General features: G+C 40.7%; 1 protein-coding gene across 1 annotated transcript; it reads left to right on the top strand.

The window, feature by feature from the left end:
- The first annotated feature begins 1,172 nt into the window (after positions 1 to 1,172).
- LOC129113365 (lissencephaly-1 homolog B) lies at positions 1,173 to 14,744 on the top strand. Its single transcript, XM_054625603.1, has 11 exons — positions 1,173 to 1,369; positions 7,124 to 7,414; positions 8,672 to 8,756; positions 8,877 to 8,951; positions 9,173 to 9,379; positions 10,829 to 10,997; positions 11,515 to 11,617; positions 11,825 to 12,053; positions 12,854 to 12,955; positions 13,040 to 13,196; positions 13,374 to 14,744. The coding sequence occupies exons 2-11, from the start codon at positions 7,383 to 7,385 to the stop codon at positions 13,445 to 13,447; spliced, it is 1,233 nt and encodes a 410-aa protein (XP_054481578.1). The 5' UTR covers positions 1,173 to 1,369; positions 7,124 to 7,382; the 3' UTR covers positions 13,448 to 14,744.
- Positions 14,745 to 17,603: the final 2,859 nt, after the last annotated feature.

The following is a 17,603-nucleotide window of genomic DNA, read 5'->3' as shown; positions in this document are numbered from 1 at the left end:
CTTATCTAATAAACAGCTCTTGAAATATATATTGGATCCATGAATGAACTCTGCAGTTTGTAACTATGATGGCAAATATGTTCACTTTTCCTTTTATTAGATAAATGTATAACCTCTACACACTAAATCAAATTATACTGCTAGATGAATAGACAAGGACACTAAATTAGGCCTACTTCTACTGAGAAAACCCCCAGCAACAGTGTACTCAAATTTCTTGGATTTTTAAATGTCATCTTGCAGTCCCCTGTGTGTCCACTGGGCTTCACAAGTGTGCCATGGACACTTCTCACAACATGATATTCTTAAATTAATATCTAATCGTTTTGAATGTGTACTAGCTGTCCATTATTGTTTAATCCATGTTGTTGTCATTAATATCCAGGTGAATGTAGAAAAATAAACATCTTAGAATCTTATGTCTTCATTCTACAAGAACAAGTCATGTACGTGTTATCTTAATGGCTTTATAAACTGGAAATGAGAGCATTACACTTTGAATGTATTGTTGTCAAGTTAAATTTTGTTGAGTTGGCACCAAATTACTGACTAATCCTGCAATTTGTGAGGTTTATTTTTAGATATCAACCCAAATATCTGTTATTTTGCTGAATGGCTTACAATTGCTCATCTTTAAATGTACCCTTATAGTAAATTTAAAACGTGTTGGAGGTTTTGTTAAATTCTACTGGGAGCAATTCAAATATTTACCATCAATAGAGCTCAATGCTTTGTCTCAAACTAGTGACATCTTCACTACAGTCTGTCCCTCTGCTGCTCATAGCAGTGAGAATCTTGTTTACAATTAAAATTGCTCAAGTTAAAACTTGGCTGTACATACAGTACCAGTCAAAAGTTTGGACACACCTTCTCATTCAATGTTTTTTCTTTATTTTTATTTTTTTTACATTGTAGATTAATATTGAAGACATCCAAACTATGAAGAAACACATATGGAATGATGTGGTAAACAAAGAAATGCTCAACAAACCAGAATATGTTTTATATTTTATATTCTTCAAAGTAGTTGAATGAGAAGGTGTGTCCAAACTTTTGACTGGTACTGTAACAATAAATAAATAAAAAATAACATCTTGTAAAGCTAATTGACGGTGTATTTTCCCTTTAATTCCAAGAGCGAACGAAGTGCACGCTGCGCGCCGCCGCTCAACTCAACGTGCGCGCAGCCGATATCCAATCGCGACCGTTAGCTGGGGCCGGGCGGATGCGGTGTGGTACCAAAGAGGAGAAAAAATCTGACCGACCGGGCCGGGTGATGTGAAAAGTCACAATATCACATCAAAACCAGTGACTCCAGTCGCACGCTTGGACCTGCCAATGGGATATAAGAATGACCAGTTGTCAAAGGGTAAGCTCGTGTTTTTCCACACACGTCTACAGTGTAGTTTTGCCACTTAGAAGGACTTGTTTTATTTGACGACGAATCGCCTGCAGTCTCTGCGCTCTCCCGATCCGATCGCAAAATGGCGGAGAGGCCGTGAGCTAAGCTAAGCTAAGCTAAGCTAAGTGGCAAAGTTGGCGTTCACAAGTGTATCTATTTGAACAACTGGACGTCTTGGATAATAACACGGTGACTATGACCCCACTACGCTGACTGTGGTTGTCCTCTGGAGACCAGCCGCCCCCCCGGTGGATGCGTGGTGTTTGTGCGGGGACACTTGTTGTGAGACAGCGGACCGCCAGGCTGCTTCAGGGCGAGCTAACGTGGAGCTAGCCGGCTAAGCTAACGTAGCCGCTGTCAGCCCGCTGCCAAGGGTCCGATGATGCATTAATCAAATGCTGAATTTGAACCATGACAAGTTGAGTTGTTGTGTAAACCTCATCTGTTTGTATGGAAACAGATAAACAAACAATAACATGTTGTTTTGTGACGGTATTGGGGATGACAGCCATGAGCCCTGTAATCACACTTCATGTCCACGATGTTGTTTTCTTCTCTCTTTGGACCATGTTGCTGAGCTACTTGTGGGCGCAGACCAACGCCCTGTGTGTGTGTTGTGGTGTCTGTGTGGTGTGAAGCCAGCCTGCTCACACTGACAGCTCCAGGTATCGTGCTAAGCTAACGTTAGCTGGAAAGGGCGTTGCTGAGCCATTGCTGCAACTTTGCCCTTGTGGCCATGGACGCCTGGAAAGACGTCACTCCAGACAGATTTTAAACCCGAGTAACGTTACTGCTCTTAAACACAAATATTAAAGCAGCCTTTTGAAAATGTGGGGTTTGTTTTCACGCATACTGCAGACTCCACGAAGGCTTATATCCTCAGGTTTGAGGAATAAGGGTGGAGACTAAAAAAAAGGACTAGAAATACTGATAATCAACAAAGCTGATCAGATTTCACGTGAGATGAGCTGGTTTTCACTGCTTTATTAAATGCCTGATTAATTGTCCAATAGCTGCTATTGCATGGGAGGGTCTACGCCTGTAGAAAAGGCAATGCACCTCTATTTTGAATGTACTACATTACCTGTTTAAAATTCAGTTGGATGTTTCTGAAAAGTGCAATTCATGTATTAACTCTGCTAAATTTCATCCTCTATTCCCACTTAATCTTTGTCTCCTTTTTGTATGAGAAGGTCCTCACTTATTGAAGTACAATACTTCTAAATCTGGGGAAAATCAAAGATTACTGGAATAATGTTTTGACGTTTTGTCAAACTTGTTTCGATATTCTATCAGTCTTGTCACATTTAAATATTGGACTATTGACATTGATAACAGGTGTGCTAAGTTTTAGATAAAGGTTGAGTAACCGGTGTGTTTTTATTGTAGGGGAGTAGACTCATAGACTATTGCAAGAAATCCTGCTATGGAGAGAGAAATCACTGATTAATACAAATGTAATTAAGTAGTGTAGGCTGCCAGTTTAGGTTAAATATGATTTGCTTTGATGTTCGTTTTGTAATCAAACATCTCCTTGTGGGTCAGTTTGTGTCAGCAGGGACTTGTTTGACCTGAAGGTCACCTATAAGGAGGGGCATTGTACAGCAGCTAGACACAAACGGAGCATGATGACTGAAGCTGGATATTCCAGCAGAATGTATGCAACAACAATTTCTATTTATTGATTGTGAAAATCAATTATCGAGTGAGAATGACGGTTCAAGCTTCTCCAGTGTGAGGATTTGCTGTTTTTTAGGTTTATACAGTGTCTATTGTCAGTTAAATTCATTTGGGCTTTGTCACTGTGACAAAACAAGACATTTGAAGATGTCACCTTAGCTTTAGGAAACTGTGATGGACATTTTTTTATAGAATAAATTATTTGTATAAATGTATAATGTTAGTTGCTGCTGTTGTTGACTAAGTGTCCATCTGAAGGAAGGAAAGAAGCAAGTCTTCACGGATGAACATGCTGTTTGCTTAAGTGAACATGGCTCAACTTTTGAGTGCTCTAAGAAAGACAGTTTACTGATGTCAGTCTAATCTAATGGGAGCTTTGTCAAGTCATCTGTACACCTTGTTACATCTGGCTAGAAGATATGTTATGGTAACATTAGGTAGTTATGAGAGAGCAGAGGAGGCGTTCAAGTTATATCTGCTTTGTGATCATGAGTAAATGCAGAAAGATGTGAAGCTGCTCCATCTCCCTTTCTGCTTCGGCTGGTAACAGAAATGTGGTCGTCATGCACTTAGTGGCCTCTACAAAGACACGTGTACCTGACATTTACACCTGACTCTGATCCAGATGCTTGTCCCTAACCAGTGGGTATCTGCTGATACTACATCTGATCTGATACTCATATTTACCTAAATGGTGATAAAATATGTATTAGACAGCATGAGGTTGTCAGACAATTACGTTATGCAATAATCATATTATCACAATATAAGTTAGAGCTGATTAACAATATTTAGTAATCGCCCGTCCCTAATTGTAGGTTGCTTAGTATTGATGTGTATCAGTGGCTCCTTAAATTCATAATCACCATGACTATATACTTTTGGACAGTTGGTTTATTTAATTTGTGAACTGTTTCTACTACATTTTTGCAGGAACAATGACTGATCATTTCAGCAGGTCAATACTGTCGATTCCTTAAAATGAATTCCAAACATTCTCTAGTTTGAAATTCAGGCCAGTGATATGTCATTGCTTTTTTGTTTAAATGGCTAATATATTTATGTATAACAGGAAGCAAACTATCTTTTCCACTCTGTTTTGCTTACAATTTCAGCTTGGTCATGGGGCCACAGCTGTAGGCTGGTCATTTCAGTATCTTACTGTATAATACTTCTACACTCTATTGTATAACCACCAGAGATCAAACAGAGGTCCTGAAGTCAGGGGTATACTTTGATAGATCGGTATCTGTTAAAACAAAGAATTATTTCTTTATTGTGTTTTTTCCCCCTCAGCCACCCATTTTGCTTCATATGCAAGTGAAAATTTGATTAATAACAGCGTTTAACCAACATGTTTTGAAATTAAGTTTTACCGACGGCTGTTATCGTCCGATGAACTGTTAAAATATGCGAGCAGGACATTGGCATTAATGCTTTCTATTTGCCGATCCTTGATAATGTTATATTGTGAACAACAGATCCTTGTTTGTGACCAGAGGGGAGCTATTAATGCCGGCAGCACCGCTTACGTGCAGAGGTTCCATTCAGTTACATTGTGATGCGTTCAGGCTATGTTTGGTTAAAATGAGTATTTGTGAAGGAAAACTAGAACATTATTATTATGCATTTAAATGTAATCTTGTAAAATGTGGTTATGGTTAGTGGAAAAAATCCAGTTGTTTAAAGGAGATGTTTTCACGGCAATTTTAAATAGATATTAGAGATGAATAATGACCCGTTTAACTTCATAACACAAGCTCTAAGAAGCTTATAATACATCATTAAAACTACTTATGACAAGATTTAAAATTAAAATAAAAAAAAAAACAATCTTTTGTGTCTTTTTATGAAGAAGAACAAAAAGACCATAGATGAGTATAATTAAGTAAAAGGATAACATTTAGCATTTTTTGACTGTGTACACTGACTTCAGAGCAGTTGAAATTACTCTTGTGGACTGTGGTGAAAAAAATTTGTCTGGAGCCTTGAAGACCAGCTGCTATATCGAAACAAAAGCGATCTGTATCTGCTATTATGGATCATCGATGATTGGCAATAGTTTTGTCGGCTGTATGACCGTTTTAAGATCCAACTTTTTTTTGTATCTATATTAGGGATCAAACCAACAGCAATTCTTTTTGTTTATTGATAAAATTAACGTTTAATTGCTTAGTCTTTAAAATGTCAGAAAAGTACACAGAAAACAGGAATGGAAAAGTATCAAATCCCCACATTTGAGATGTTACTTTATAAATGACTCAAATTGGTATTTATTTAAAAACTATATAGCAATTTTTTTGTATCAACTTACTGTTTTTATCAACCAAGTGTCTTTCAAAGCCAAACTCCTGACCACTTAATCTTCATGCTAAGTTAATTCTAAAATAATAAAGCTTATCTTGAGGTTAAAGTCCTAAGGCAAAATATGTCTATCACCTGTAGCTGACCACAGGCGGTGTCCACACATGGACAGATACATATTGTATAATAACATTGCAAACATTTTGGCTGACCTCCTTCAGTAGAATATGTGTGCAAATTTATTAAAATGAATAGATTGTTTGGATGATTGCACAGGTTGTAACAAATTCCCCCGAACATTACTACCTTTTGATAAGCCTGACACATAGACAGGACCTTGAACACTTCCTCTTTATTTATGACTCTGATCATGTTCTCACTGTGTTCCAATGAGCTTAGATAACCATATTTCCCTTTCAATGCAATAACTGGAGGACTTTAGTGAGACTTACTTTCTTTTTCACCAAGCTATATACAGTCACTTGTTTATTTATGTGTTCCTTTTTAAACATTTCTCTCAAGTACAGTTGCTGGTGAAGCTCAACGGTCTGTCAGGTGCAGAAGCTACCGAGATTGTCTTGGTTACATAATAGTTTTGGAGGTTGGTCTGTTTAGTCAAATGGCTATTTTTGAACCATGCTGAGAATGCTGTTCAGCTGAAATCATTCGCTAGGAGCGCTCGTCATGTTTTCAGGCAGGAAAGAAGAGTTCTTTCCAGGACAAATCAGACGTACCCCTTGTTTTGTTGTCTGCTGCGGCTGCAGTGCTTTCACTGAAGACAAATGCTCATCTATAAAATAGGAATGCAGAAAACATAGAGGTAGCGACTGGCGACGGACGGTGAAACGGACAAGAACGATGAGCCAGACAATAATTTAGACAAGGACGGCTTGCTGTCAAGGTCTCCTCTCTGTGTCAGGGGTTAATCCTGTTAGCCACCGTACCAGCCCTTCTTTACATTGCGCTGTCAGCTGTATGGAGGACTTGTGGTGTCTATCACTTAGACACACACACACACACACACACACACACACACACACACACACACACACACACACACACACACACACACACACACACACTTACTCTAGGTTGTCTGGTCTAGCCACTAAGCAGCTTAGTGCTATTGTGGCCCCAGGTGGCAGCTGTGTTGAAGCTCAGGAAGTAAATAGTCTCGATAGCTTCACAATCACTGAATGTTTTTTTTTTTTTTTAATTTGTCAGCATGTGCTGTTGATCTGTGCTCTTCTATTTGGATGGTCACATTGTCCCAGCAGAAGTATAAAGGATCAGTGATTACCTTAAAAACAATCCTTTACTTATGCAACATCCAAAGGCTCAGATCAGGTGTGCAGAATGAAGAGAGTTGCTAGTCCAGTTTTTAAGTTATAGAACAAATCTTTTTCTCAGTATCAATTATATTGTCATAATATAAATAAGAAATGTATGTAGTGAAGTTAGTTGCAGCTTTTGAGGTTCTAAATGGAAAGAGGCCCTAAAATGGCTTTCCCCCTTCTTCCAGTTGCATTGTTTAATTAAATGCCTCTCTGCCTCATTTACCCAAGCATTGTTAAAATATATTTTTTTGAAATAACTTGTCTTGTAACCTAGTTATACATGTGACTGTCAATCGAATGTACCCACTAATATCTCTTTCATTCCTAGAATATATATGTTCTATGTTTTGTGTTTTTTTGTTTTTTTAAACCACTTCTCTCTCCGTTCTCTCTTCATCAGGTGATGGGCACGTCTGATTGTTGAGTAGGATTCGGGCCGCTGAGTACTCGTGGAGCCTTGGCTCAACAGTTGATTGACAGCAGCATCTCCAGTTCACCTCCCTCTTCGTGGCACTCTTTTTATCCGCAACCTCAGAGTCTCTGAAAGAAGAACATCACTGAGGGATCAGACACCTCCCCACCGCACACTTCCCAGCCAGACTCCCCCGGAACATCACCTCACCCTCACCTCCCCCAAGAGGGAGAGAACAGTAGCCACCATGGTGCTGTCACAGAGACAAAGAGATGAACTGTGAGTGCCTGGATATAAATATTTGTTTGCAGTCTCATTACACATGCAAACAAGAACAGACATGTAGACAAACACACATGCAGTGATCATGAAGAGGTGCACTTGCATTAAATTGTGTGTACGTGTCGGCTTTTTAGCAATACCTCGAAATTATACCACAAGCACAGATGTATGTCACATGTTTTCCTCTCTTGATGGAGAGGAAAGTGCATACCTTTACAAGAACGTGTAATCATTGAGGAAATGTGAAGAGATGTGAGCTTCAAGGTGCCTCATTTGATAGCTACTTAGTGAATATTTCATAACCCACATGACAGGGGCAAAGAAGTGAGGGGGGATGGGGGAGGAGGAGGAACTTATGTGAGCAGCTCTGTGCCTGGCTGATCGTACGGTATGCACCCCATTCCGATGCACCCCAGTCCAGACGGCACAAAACAGAAGGTGTTTTATATTATCAACATGGTGTAGCCCTTATTGGTTGTGCAAATCTGGACTGTTAAAGTTCTGATGAGTTAAAAAAAAAAAAGGATTTGATTGGGATAATTTAGAGGGAATCCTTCTGTCAGTGATAGCCCAATGTTCAAACAGAGATTCATATCAGGGTTACATTCATAAGCCGTTCAAAGTGGCCGTGAAGCGGCAGCCTAAATTTAGCACCGTTACTCATGAAATATTCACCCTTCATCTCATAAAAGAGCTGTCCCACTCATTTATATTACTAAGTTCTTACGTCTGTGTGTATTTGTGTGCAAGTCTATACTAAGGGTGTGTTTCCATGTGCCTGTGGTAGCCCTATCTTTACATTTACCATAATCAGTGTTCTCTCTTTGTGACGACTCTCTGGGTTCCCTAGCAACACAAAACACAGTTTCCCAGTGATTCCATCCTTGCGTTTTGTGTTCTTCACTGAAGAATTTGTAGTTCCTTATGGCACTTACTCAAAATGTGTGGACATTTAAGGTGGAACTGTGAAACTTGCTCCCATCTGTTAAACAGGATGTGATCTTCTCTCATTTAAAGAGGAGCAAGCATTTCTGTTAAGGCAAAGCTAATATTTAATAAATGACAGCCTCACTTTGAATCTATTGGTTCAAGTTGTTTAATTTAGCACAATTTTGTACACAAACAAATGTAATTGCACTGCTACTGACCACTTAAGATTGGCATGGGCTACATGTTAGCATCTATGAGTACCAAATCTGTGATTAACACCTGCACTTTGTAAAGAAATATATATTTTATTCCACTTCTTCACAGAAACCGGGCTATAGCCGATTATCTCCGTTCCAATGGATACGAGGAGGCTTATTCCACCTTCAAGAAAGAGGCCGAGTTGGATATGGTAAGGAGAGGCGGGTGCAAAAACATTTAAAAAACGAATGACAATACAATAGTGAACATTCATGTTTACCATGAAAAATGCGAATCCCTTTCTAAGTGTCTTGCTTTTCTCCATCCATAGAATGAAGAGGTAGATAAAAAGTATGCAGGCCTTTTGGAAAAGAAATGGACTTCAGTCATCAGATTACAGAAGAAGGTAAGGAATATTTGTGTGCCATCATAATGTTTTTTATTTTTATTTTGCCAGAGATAAATTGCTGTAAACCTACCTAGAAAAATGTTGATGCCAAAACAACTTTATGCCAGATTTTTTATTTTTTTTTATTATAAATCTGCACTACCAGATGGACAGCAAGATATTGTAAAATAGTTACCAGTCTTCTGACTCCTCTTCTCCTTCTCACCGCTCTGCCTCAGGTGATGGAGCTGGAATCAAAGTTGAACGAGGCAAAGGAGGAGATGACACACGGTGGACCTGTGGGTCAGAAGAGAGACCCCAAGGAGTGGATCCCCCGTCCCCCAGAGAGATACGCCCTGAGCGGGCACCGCGCTCCGGTCACACGTGTCATATTCCACCCCGTCTTCTCTGTGATGGTCACAGCCTCCGAGGATGCTACCATCAAGGTGCGTGTGCATGTAGAGATAGGGTTAAGACACAAAGCTGCCAGGTTAGAAGGTGCAGTTAGCAACATCTGATTCAATTCAATACATCATCCCTTATATATAAATAATTCTTCACTTTATGAATCTTATCATATTCCTTTTTTTTGATAATTTTATCGACACTATTCAAATTATTTTAATACAATTTGCATCACTGCTGCCTCCAGATTGGGCAACACCTTTGACTGGGTTTTGTAGTTGGGCTGTTTCTATTCGATTGTGTTACGTTTAGATTGGTGTACCTGCACTGCACCTAGCAACTCTCTAAAAGTGTATCAAAGTGAAAGTACACTGGGACAAATGATATTGCTGTATTGCATTATTATATGAGGAAAACAAATATTTATAACATATATCAAAGATTAAGACAACTAGAAGGAAAGCCCAATCCTGACCTAGCTTATTAGTTTTTTTTCATCCATCAATTTCAAGAGGTAACAGCATTGTCACAACGATATATTATGCATCAATTTGTCCATCAAAATGTCCCATTTGTACTCTGGAACCCCTTTTTATTTTTTCTTATGTTCACATAATCTAATATCTTTTGAGATATTGTTTCTAAGGAGAGCACCGCTTTGAAAATGTGTCTCTACCAGGAATATTAAAGTGATGGCTGCGTGCAGCTGCATTTATAAGCAAAATCATTGAGCGGTTTAGCTCACCACGACATAGCCTCTGCAGCTCTGACCCTTTAGATCAAAGCTGTGCTGCAGATCTGAGTCGGTTCTCCCTTTAAATCCTCAATGCTTCTGCTTCAACACGCTTTTCACCCCCCTGCCTCCTCCCTTTATCCTCCTCCTCCCTCCCTCCCTGCTTCCCTTCCTTCCTCCCTGTTTCTTTTTCTGCTTTGTCACTGATCATCTATGTAGAGATGGGCTGATGCTGTTGTTGTCAGAGGCAACACTCCCAGAGCACCGCACCTTGGGAAACATGCAAATCTGTTTCTCTTTCAACACAGCCTTCTTCTTTACTTTTCAGCGTTTTGAAATATATATATATATATATATATATATATATATATATATATATATATATTAATTAATTAATTAGCTGAAAGGATATTCTCAACCATTTAAACTGTTTAACCTTCATGTCTTTAATGCTAAAACACATTATCTAACGTGCACTCCATCCTGCCTGTTGAATTAGACATAAAAACTTTTGTGGTCAGATTTTACAGCCAAGAAAACGTGACCAATCACTGAGTTCCCCTGACTTGATATGGGAATTGACATTTAATGATGTCAATAAAGCATTTATTGCTGTCAGGCCACTAGACTTAATTAAAATGACCCAAATCAGCAATGTAATAGTCACCTCATTTTTAGGTAAGATATACATCTCTGTTTGATAATTGGGTCAGACTGAAGTGCCTCCCTCACTGACTATCACTCACCCTGATTTTAGGTGTGGGACTATGAGGCAGGGGACTTTGAGCGAACCCTAAAAGGCCACACAGATTCTGTGCAGGACATCTCCTTTGACCAGACGGGAAAGCTGCTGGCTTCGTGTTCGGCTGACATGAGCATCAAACTTTGGGACTTTCAGGGGTTTGAGTGCATCCGAACAATGCATGGTAAGAGATATTTACAGAATCCAGAAGCAACTTTTGCTATGTGCAATCTGATTTAGAAATATAACAATTTCTTAACTACTTTATTAAAATGTTTGATATAGTGTACTTGTGCAAAATGCTGTTGTTTACAAACGAACCATGCAGTATTGTTATTGGGTTCACAATTATTTTGTTTGTACAGCTATACTAACAGCTGTTAGTATGATGGATTATTCAACAAAGCCTGCAGTTATATCAGACTTTGCTTGAATAAGCTATCATACTAACATGCTTTACCACAATAAAATGGGGGTGACTAGAAAATAATTTGAATATAATTTCTGATTCTGGGTTTCAATATCACTGCGCTTATTTTTAGTTCATTTATAGAAAACGTTTTCTAACGATGGGTTAGCTTTATTTTAGAAATTCCAGTGCTTTTTGACACTGTGACTTTGGGCACATCTGATTTGGTGGCTCAAGTATTGAGATGAACTCTGACCATTTACCCAACTAAACTCTTGATTGTTTCGTCCAGGCCACGATCACAATGTGTCGTCCGTTGCCATCATGCCAAATGGTGACCACATAGTGTCGGCCTCCAGAGACAAGACCATCAAGATGTGGGAGGTGGCCACTGGGTAAGTTGGGTGGAGCCTTGTTTCAACTCTCACTACCAGAAGCTCTTATAGAGACTGAGATTCATATATATGTACAATATGAGCATGTTATTTTTTCTTCCTTCCTTTGCATGGTCTTCATTTTATTCCTGATAATGTTGCATTAGTTCACAATTCATTTTTGCCAAAAGCTGCTCATAATTAAAAATTCAATATTTCCATCTACAGGTACTGTGTGAAGACATTTACAGGCCACAGGGAATGGGTGAGGATGGTGCGTCCCAACCAGGACGGCTCGTTGATTGCCAGCTGCTCCAACGATCAGACGGTGCGTGTCTGGGTGGTCGCCTCGAAGGAGTGCAAAGCTGAGTTGCGGGAGCACGAACATGTGGTAGAGTGTATCGCCTGGGCCCCTGACACTGCTCACCCCACCATCCTGGAGGCCACAGGCTCAGAGGTATGTACAGCTGTTACACGATCTGATATTTACCTACAGAGGATGTTTGTGTATGTTTGGTTCAGCTGGAGGGTTTCCCACAATTGTTTATAGAATATGCAGCCAAGTAATGAATGCCTCAAAAGACATTAATGCACTCTTATTGAATACAACTGTAACATAAAATCAAAAAAGCACTATTTCAGTGAAGCCAGTGAGGCTTTTGTGAAGATGGGTTATCTAGCTAGTAATTGAGTAATTTTCAAATAACATGTTTGCTTTGTGGTAATTAAAACGGAACATGACAAAAATTGAAGGACAGCTAAGAATGTGAGAAAAAGAACTCGCCACACTTCTATTTATCTTAACTTGTGTGCTTTTTGAACACAAGGCATTTACATACCTGCATATATGTTTATAGCCCAGTATACAGACAGGCTCGCACCTGTACTTCAGCACAATGGTGCTAAATGCTAACATCATCATGCTTACATGCTCACTATGACAAGTCAAACATGCGGTTAAGCAGATATAATGTTCACGATTTTCCAAATTTTGGTTTAGTGTGTAAGCACACTAACATTTCCTAATTAGCAATAAACACAAAGTACATCTGATGTGGATATAATTTCATGTAAGTATCTAGTCTTAAAGCAAAGTATTGGACACATGTCAGGGTATTCATCTGGCCACTCTTCTGTGGTAAAAGAAAAAATGCCTCCTCATACCTTGGAAGCATGTGTTTGATGACAAACTACTGTATTGTCTTTCATGTAGCCAATCACTGTTTCTCACAACTTCCCTGTGTCTCTATTTTGTAGAGCAAGAAGAGTGGGAAACCTGGCCCCTTCCTTCTCTCCGGATCTAGAGACAAAACAATTAAGATGTGGGACGTCAGCATTGGCATCTGCCTTATGACTCTGGTGAGTAGTCCGATTTCTACGACTGTCTGGTGTTTTTTTGCTTACTAATGAGGGGATTGGTCGGTAATCATCTTGTTTCTTCAGGTGGGACACGACAACTGGGTGCGTGGGGTGTTGGTTCATCCTGGAGGAAGGTTCATAGTGAGCTGTGCTGATGACAAAACCCTTAGGATCTGGGACTACAAGAACAAACGCTGCATGAAGACCCTGTGTGCCCATGAACACTTCGTTACCTCTCTGGGTGAGACACACTGATGAATGGGATTAAAAACATTCAACATTAAGCTGCACTGAACCTGTAAAAACACAGAACCTGAACCCAAGCTGAATTGCTCACTTTGTACGCACATTAAACTTATGTCAACCTGAGCTCATCTTAAATGCAGCGTTTCTGAACAAATGTTTACCTCTCTTGCAGATTTCCACAAGACTGCTCCCTACGTGGTGACGGGCAGTGTCGATCAGACAGTCAAAGTCTGGGAGTGCCGCTGAGACTGTCTCCATCTCTTTCCCTGTCCCCCCCCCCCCCCCCAGCCCCAAAAGCAGCCCTTAGGCCCCACCCTAGCCCACCTCCCTCTTGCCCCTCAGCCCTCTTCCTCCTGTCCCAACACCCAGCCCCTCACCTCTTGCAGTCCAAACCATAGTTGACCATGGCGCTTTACCTTCTCCCCGTCCACTCTCTCCTCTCCTTCCCTCCTCCCCTACATCAGTCCAGCCCTATTAAGATGACTATTGTCCTTTTATGTAAATTATTCTGGATGTAGGGTACGCTTAATAAATGTCACGCAATCTCTGACACAAACACACTCAAAAGATGAGAAGTATTCCTTGCATGGTGATTTAAAAAAGAAAAAAAAAAAAGAAAAAAAATGTATACTGTTAAATTTGCCGAACTTGCATACAGTTCTTGTCAGGTCAAAGGGTAAATATCCTTGTGTGCTGGCGCAGGTGGATTCCAGTTAACTGACAGTGCACGAAAAACCAATGGCACCCCTTGTTGAGAGGGGGTTTAGCTTTTGTTTTGTTTTACTCCATGCTTCCATTGTTGTGGTCTGTCACTGCGTGGATGGTGGTGGAGAAGGTGTGAGGAAAGTAAGCATAAAAGAAGGAATGAGTGGAAGCTGTCCAGACGGTAGATGATAACAAGTTTGAGGAAAAAAATTAAGCAGGATGCAGCTCCCTAGTTGATTCACATTAAGTTCTATGGGCGCGTGCACGTGTACATGTGTGTATACATTGAGTGTGTGTGTGTGTGTGTGTGTGTGTGTGTGTGTTTGTATATTATGACAGGAGAAATCTTTCCACCGTCTCTGCTCTGATGGTCAGAGGAGAGAGAGGAGGCGGAGCTTCTCAGCCACTGTGTTCATTCATACTACTTTCATCTCTTTTAACAAACTTGCTTTCTAGTAGACACTCACAGGACCTTAACGATCCCTAAGCTGCTGAGAGCACGGGCACACGGCCCATAGCAAAAGTGTGTTTTACAGAGGAAAAAGTCTGCTCACCTTCTATGAGGTTTGTGTGTGTGTATGTATGTGTGTGTATGTATGTGTGTGTGTGTGTGTGTGTGTGTCGCCCCAGAGAATCGCCCAGTGCCCTCTTGCTCACTATCTCTGCCTTGTTAACCCTTTGAGGGCTCCCTCACACAGGGTTTTTCATTCTGCTTTCTGTGGTCTCACTGCTCTCTTTACACACACGTACACTCACAAATGCACATACACGCACAGTAAAAGTTGTGTATCAATATATCTGGATGTCATTGTTTGCAACATAATGAAATAAAATTCTGTAAATATAAGTTACCTATTTGTATGCTTTCTTTGAGGAAAGGAGGTGAAATGAGATGAAGGAAAACTGCGTGGAGTCTGATAGAAATGACCGCCGCATAAATGTCATCGTGAGGTCAGACACTGCAGCACACCTTCCAGTTCATCCCACATTTAATGCATTAAAAGCACCGATGCTTGCAAGGAGCATTTGTGACCGCAGTCTTCTCAACCATTCTTAATCAGTGTGACTGGTAAACTTTTGGTTGTTTCAGAAAAATGAAAAAGAGCATCTTAGAAGAAATGGGTCACGAGAGACAAAAAACTGGAAACCTGCTACTCTAGGCAGTGAATATAATTTATGTATAATGATCTAGCTTTGGTGCACAGATGATTTGGTGCTACACTGTGGCCTCTTGGCATCTTTAGTTGACTTCAATCTGAGCTGGGGTCAGAAGTTGATATTTCTTGATTTGATTCAGATAAAAGAACAGATCCGTCCTGAGCCAGTAGTAGTTTTTTTCTTTTTCTTCCTTTAAATGAAAGATGAGTTGGGAGCCGGGGAGGATGTGGTTGAAGATGTTCAGTGTGATGTGGAGAGAACAGTATAATAAGGTTTGACATGTATTCCTCAGGAACATCACAGTCACTAACATTGCAAGCTCAGACTGGAGAGGCAAAAACATCAGGAGGCAACAGGGACAGATCAGGCCCCCTTATCAATTATGTACGGTACCCCAGCCTACTTCTGTGTACACACACACACACACACACACACACACACACACACACACACACACACACACACACACACACACCTGCTCACTCACCCACACAGCAATTACTCTTTCTCTGTGCTCTGCGGTATCCTGGCAACAGTTGCCATGATTGCAAGCGTGCAAGCACCACACCTTGCTCTGTCCTGCAGGTCTGAGGGTGGAGAAGAAAATGGGGAAGTGGTGGAGTAAAGAAGGATGCAGATGCCAAAAACAAAATATATTACAGCACAAGGTCCATGTAGTAAAAGGATGCTGACGTAGAACAGAGTATGGTGGACTGAGACTGGCGTGTGCGTGTGCGTGCGTGTGTGTGTGGAGAAGTGGCTTCATGGGACTCAATGAAAGGATAATAAACCTGTCTCAGTCTGAAACTGTCTCTTGATTCTCAACAGAGGCACTGGAGTAGAAACATTGGCCTACATCCGCCAGCCACCACACTCTCATGCCTTACACACACTTTCCCTTCATGCGAGCTGGTAAGACTTAAAACCGGGAGGAAGAAGCTCACTTTCTCATTCACCCATTTCTCTCTCCGTCTGACATAAAACACTAGCAGAGAGCGAAAGTGAAAGGAGCAGCAGAGAGGTATAAACCAGCATTGATTCCAATAAGCTGGCCTGATATGTTTCAAGGTCACTGTATAACAGACCTGTCTCTGTCAGATGCAGCAGTATTGATTCTTTCTGAGGGGATTGTGCAATGTAATACAGCAGGCTGAGTTTAAATTACTAATATATCCAAACAGATACAAGTAGTTTCATGTGCAGGCTGTGGCACAGACAGCTGCAGGGTCTGTTTTAATATGTAGGTTTGTGTGTCATACCAGTATAGCTTACGTGAGTCCCACTATAGTTTACGTGACCAGCATTCTGATCCCAGCAAAGCCTGGGTAGGATGGTGGGATGAGGTAATTTTTACAGGATGTGGCGCTCTCTAGTGGTACCATGTGTTGAGAAGTCCATGTCCCTAAAAGGAAAGAAAACTGTTTCCTTGCACTGTGCACTATTTAGCAGTAGTCACATGGATGTCATGGAAACCATGACAGTGTCAGTAAGATTGAGATAGAGACAGTAATTGATGGCATTTCTGTTTGACTTGATCATGTTTATCAAGTCTAGGGGTGAGAACAAGTATTTGTCTTAAATGTTTAACACCAGAATAAATCCAAGATCTGATAATGTGTTAATATCCAAGAAGTCTACAACTTCAACTTTTCACCCATGGAAATCGACCAAAGAAAGGCTAGTGGCGATAATATATTTACCGCCTTTTATGGACGTTTTTTTGGGGCGCATGGTGACCGTCGTGATTAGGTTTGGGGTTATGAGAATAAGTTTTGATTGCAAATGATATTTTTTGGGCCTCCCTATTTTGTGTGTGAGAAATGTTAGATGGGCCTGCTAGTGACAGGCAATATTTTTGCTAATTCATCATATAGCATACAAACGAATCCTCGAGATCTTAGATTAATCAAAGCCAAAGAATTCAGGTTTCATTTCCCCCACTTGACTCTGTGACACCACACACACTCTTTGCTCAGTCTAATTGATCTTTGAACACTTCCTCTGTTTAAGTTCCCTGTATTGCACTGCTTTCTCTTTGTCTCTCCTCTGTAGATCCAGTAGTGATGCAGCACTTCTAACTGGGTCAGCCCCATCTCTGCCTCACATCCCTCCCACCTCACTGTCTCTCCATGCCAGCCCGCTCCTCCCCCTCATCCTCCTCTTTTTTCCTCTGTACATGCATAACATCCCTATGGAATTTTTTTCTTGCAGCTCATGTGCTTACCATGTGCAGCGGCTCTCTTTTCCCTATTCTCTCCCTCCTCCCCCTTTTCTGCCTGATTCATTTTCTGTCATCTATCCTGCATTACAGCCTGTTGCAGAGTGACTCACACCCCCTTACTCACACACACACACACACTCACAGTTCTTAACTTTTATCTTGCATTACCGTTGTTTTAATACAGCCTGGCTAATTTTGGCCTGACAGTCTTAATAGAAACGGTTTCAGCAGGTTTGTATGTGCAGGCGGAGCGCGTGGCGGAGGCAGCTCTTATGTTTTTCTGATCTGCAGTTTTGATTGGCTGAGACAGTCGGACCC

Source organism: Anoplopoma fimbria, chromosome 24 (assembly GCF_027596085.1).
Source record: "Anoplopoma fimbria isolate UVic2021 breed Golden Eagle Sablefish chromosome 24, Afim_UVic_2022, whole genome shotgun sequence".
In the NCBI taxonomy this organism is placed as follows: domain Eukaryota; kingdom Metazoa; phylum Chordata; class Actinopteri; order Perciformes; family Anoplopomatidae; genus Anoplopoma; species Anoplopoma fimbria.
Note: the sequence above shows the minus strand (reverse complement) of the source record. Positions and strands in the feature narration are given on the sequence as shown.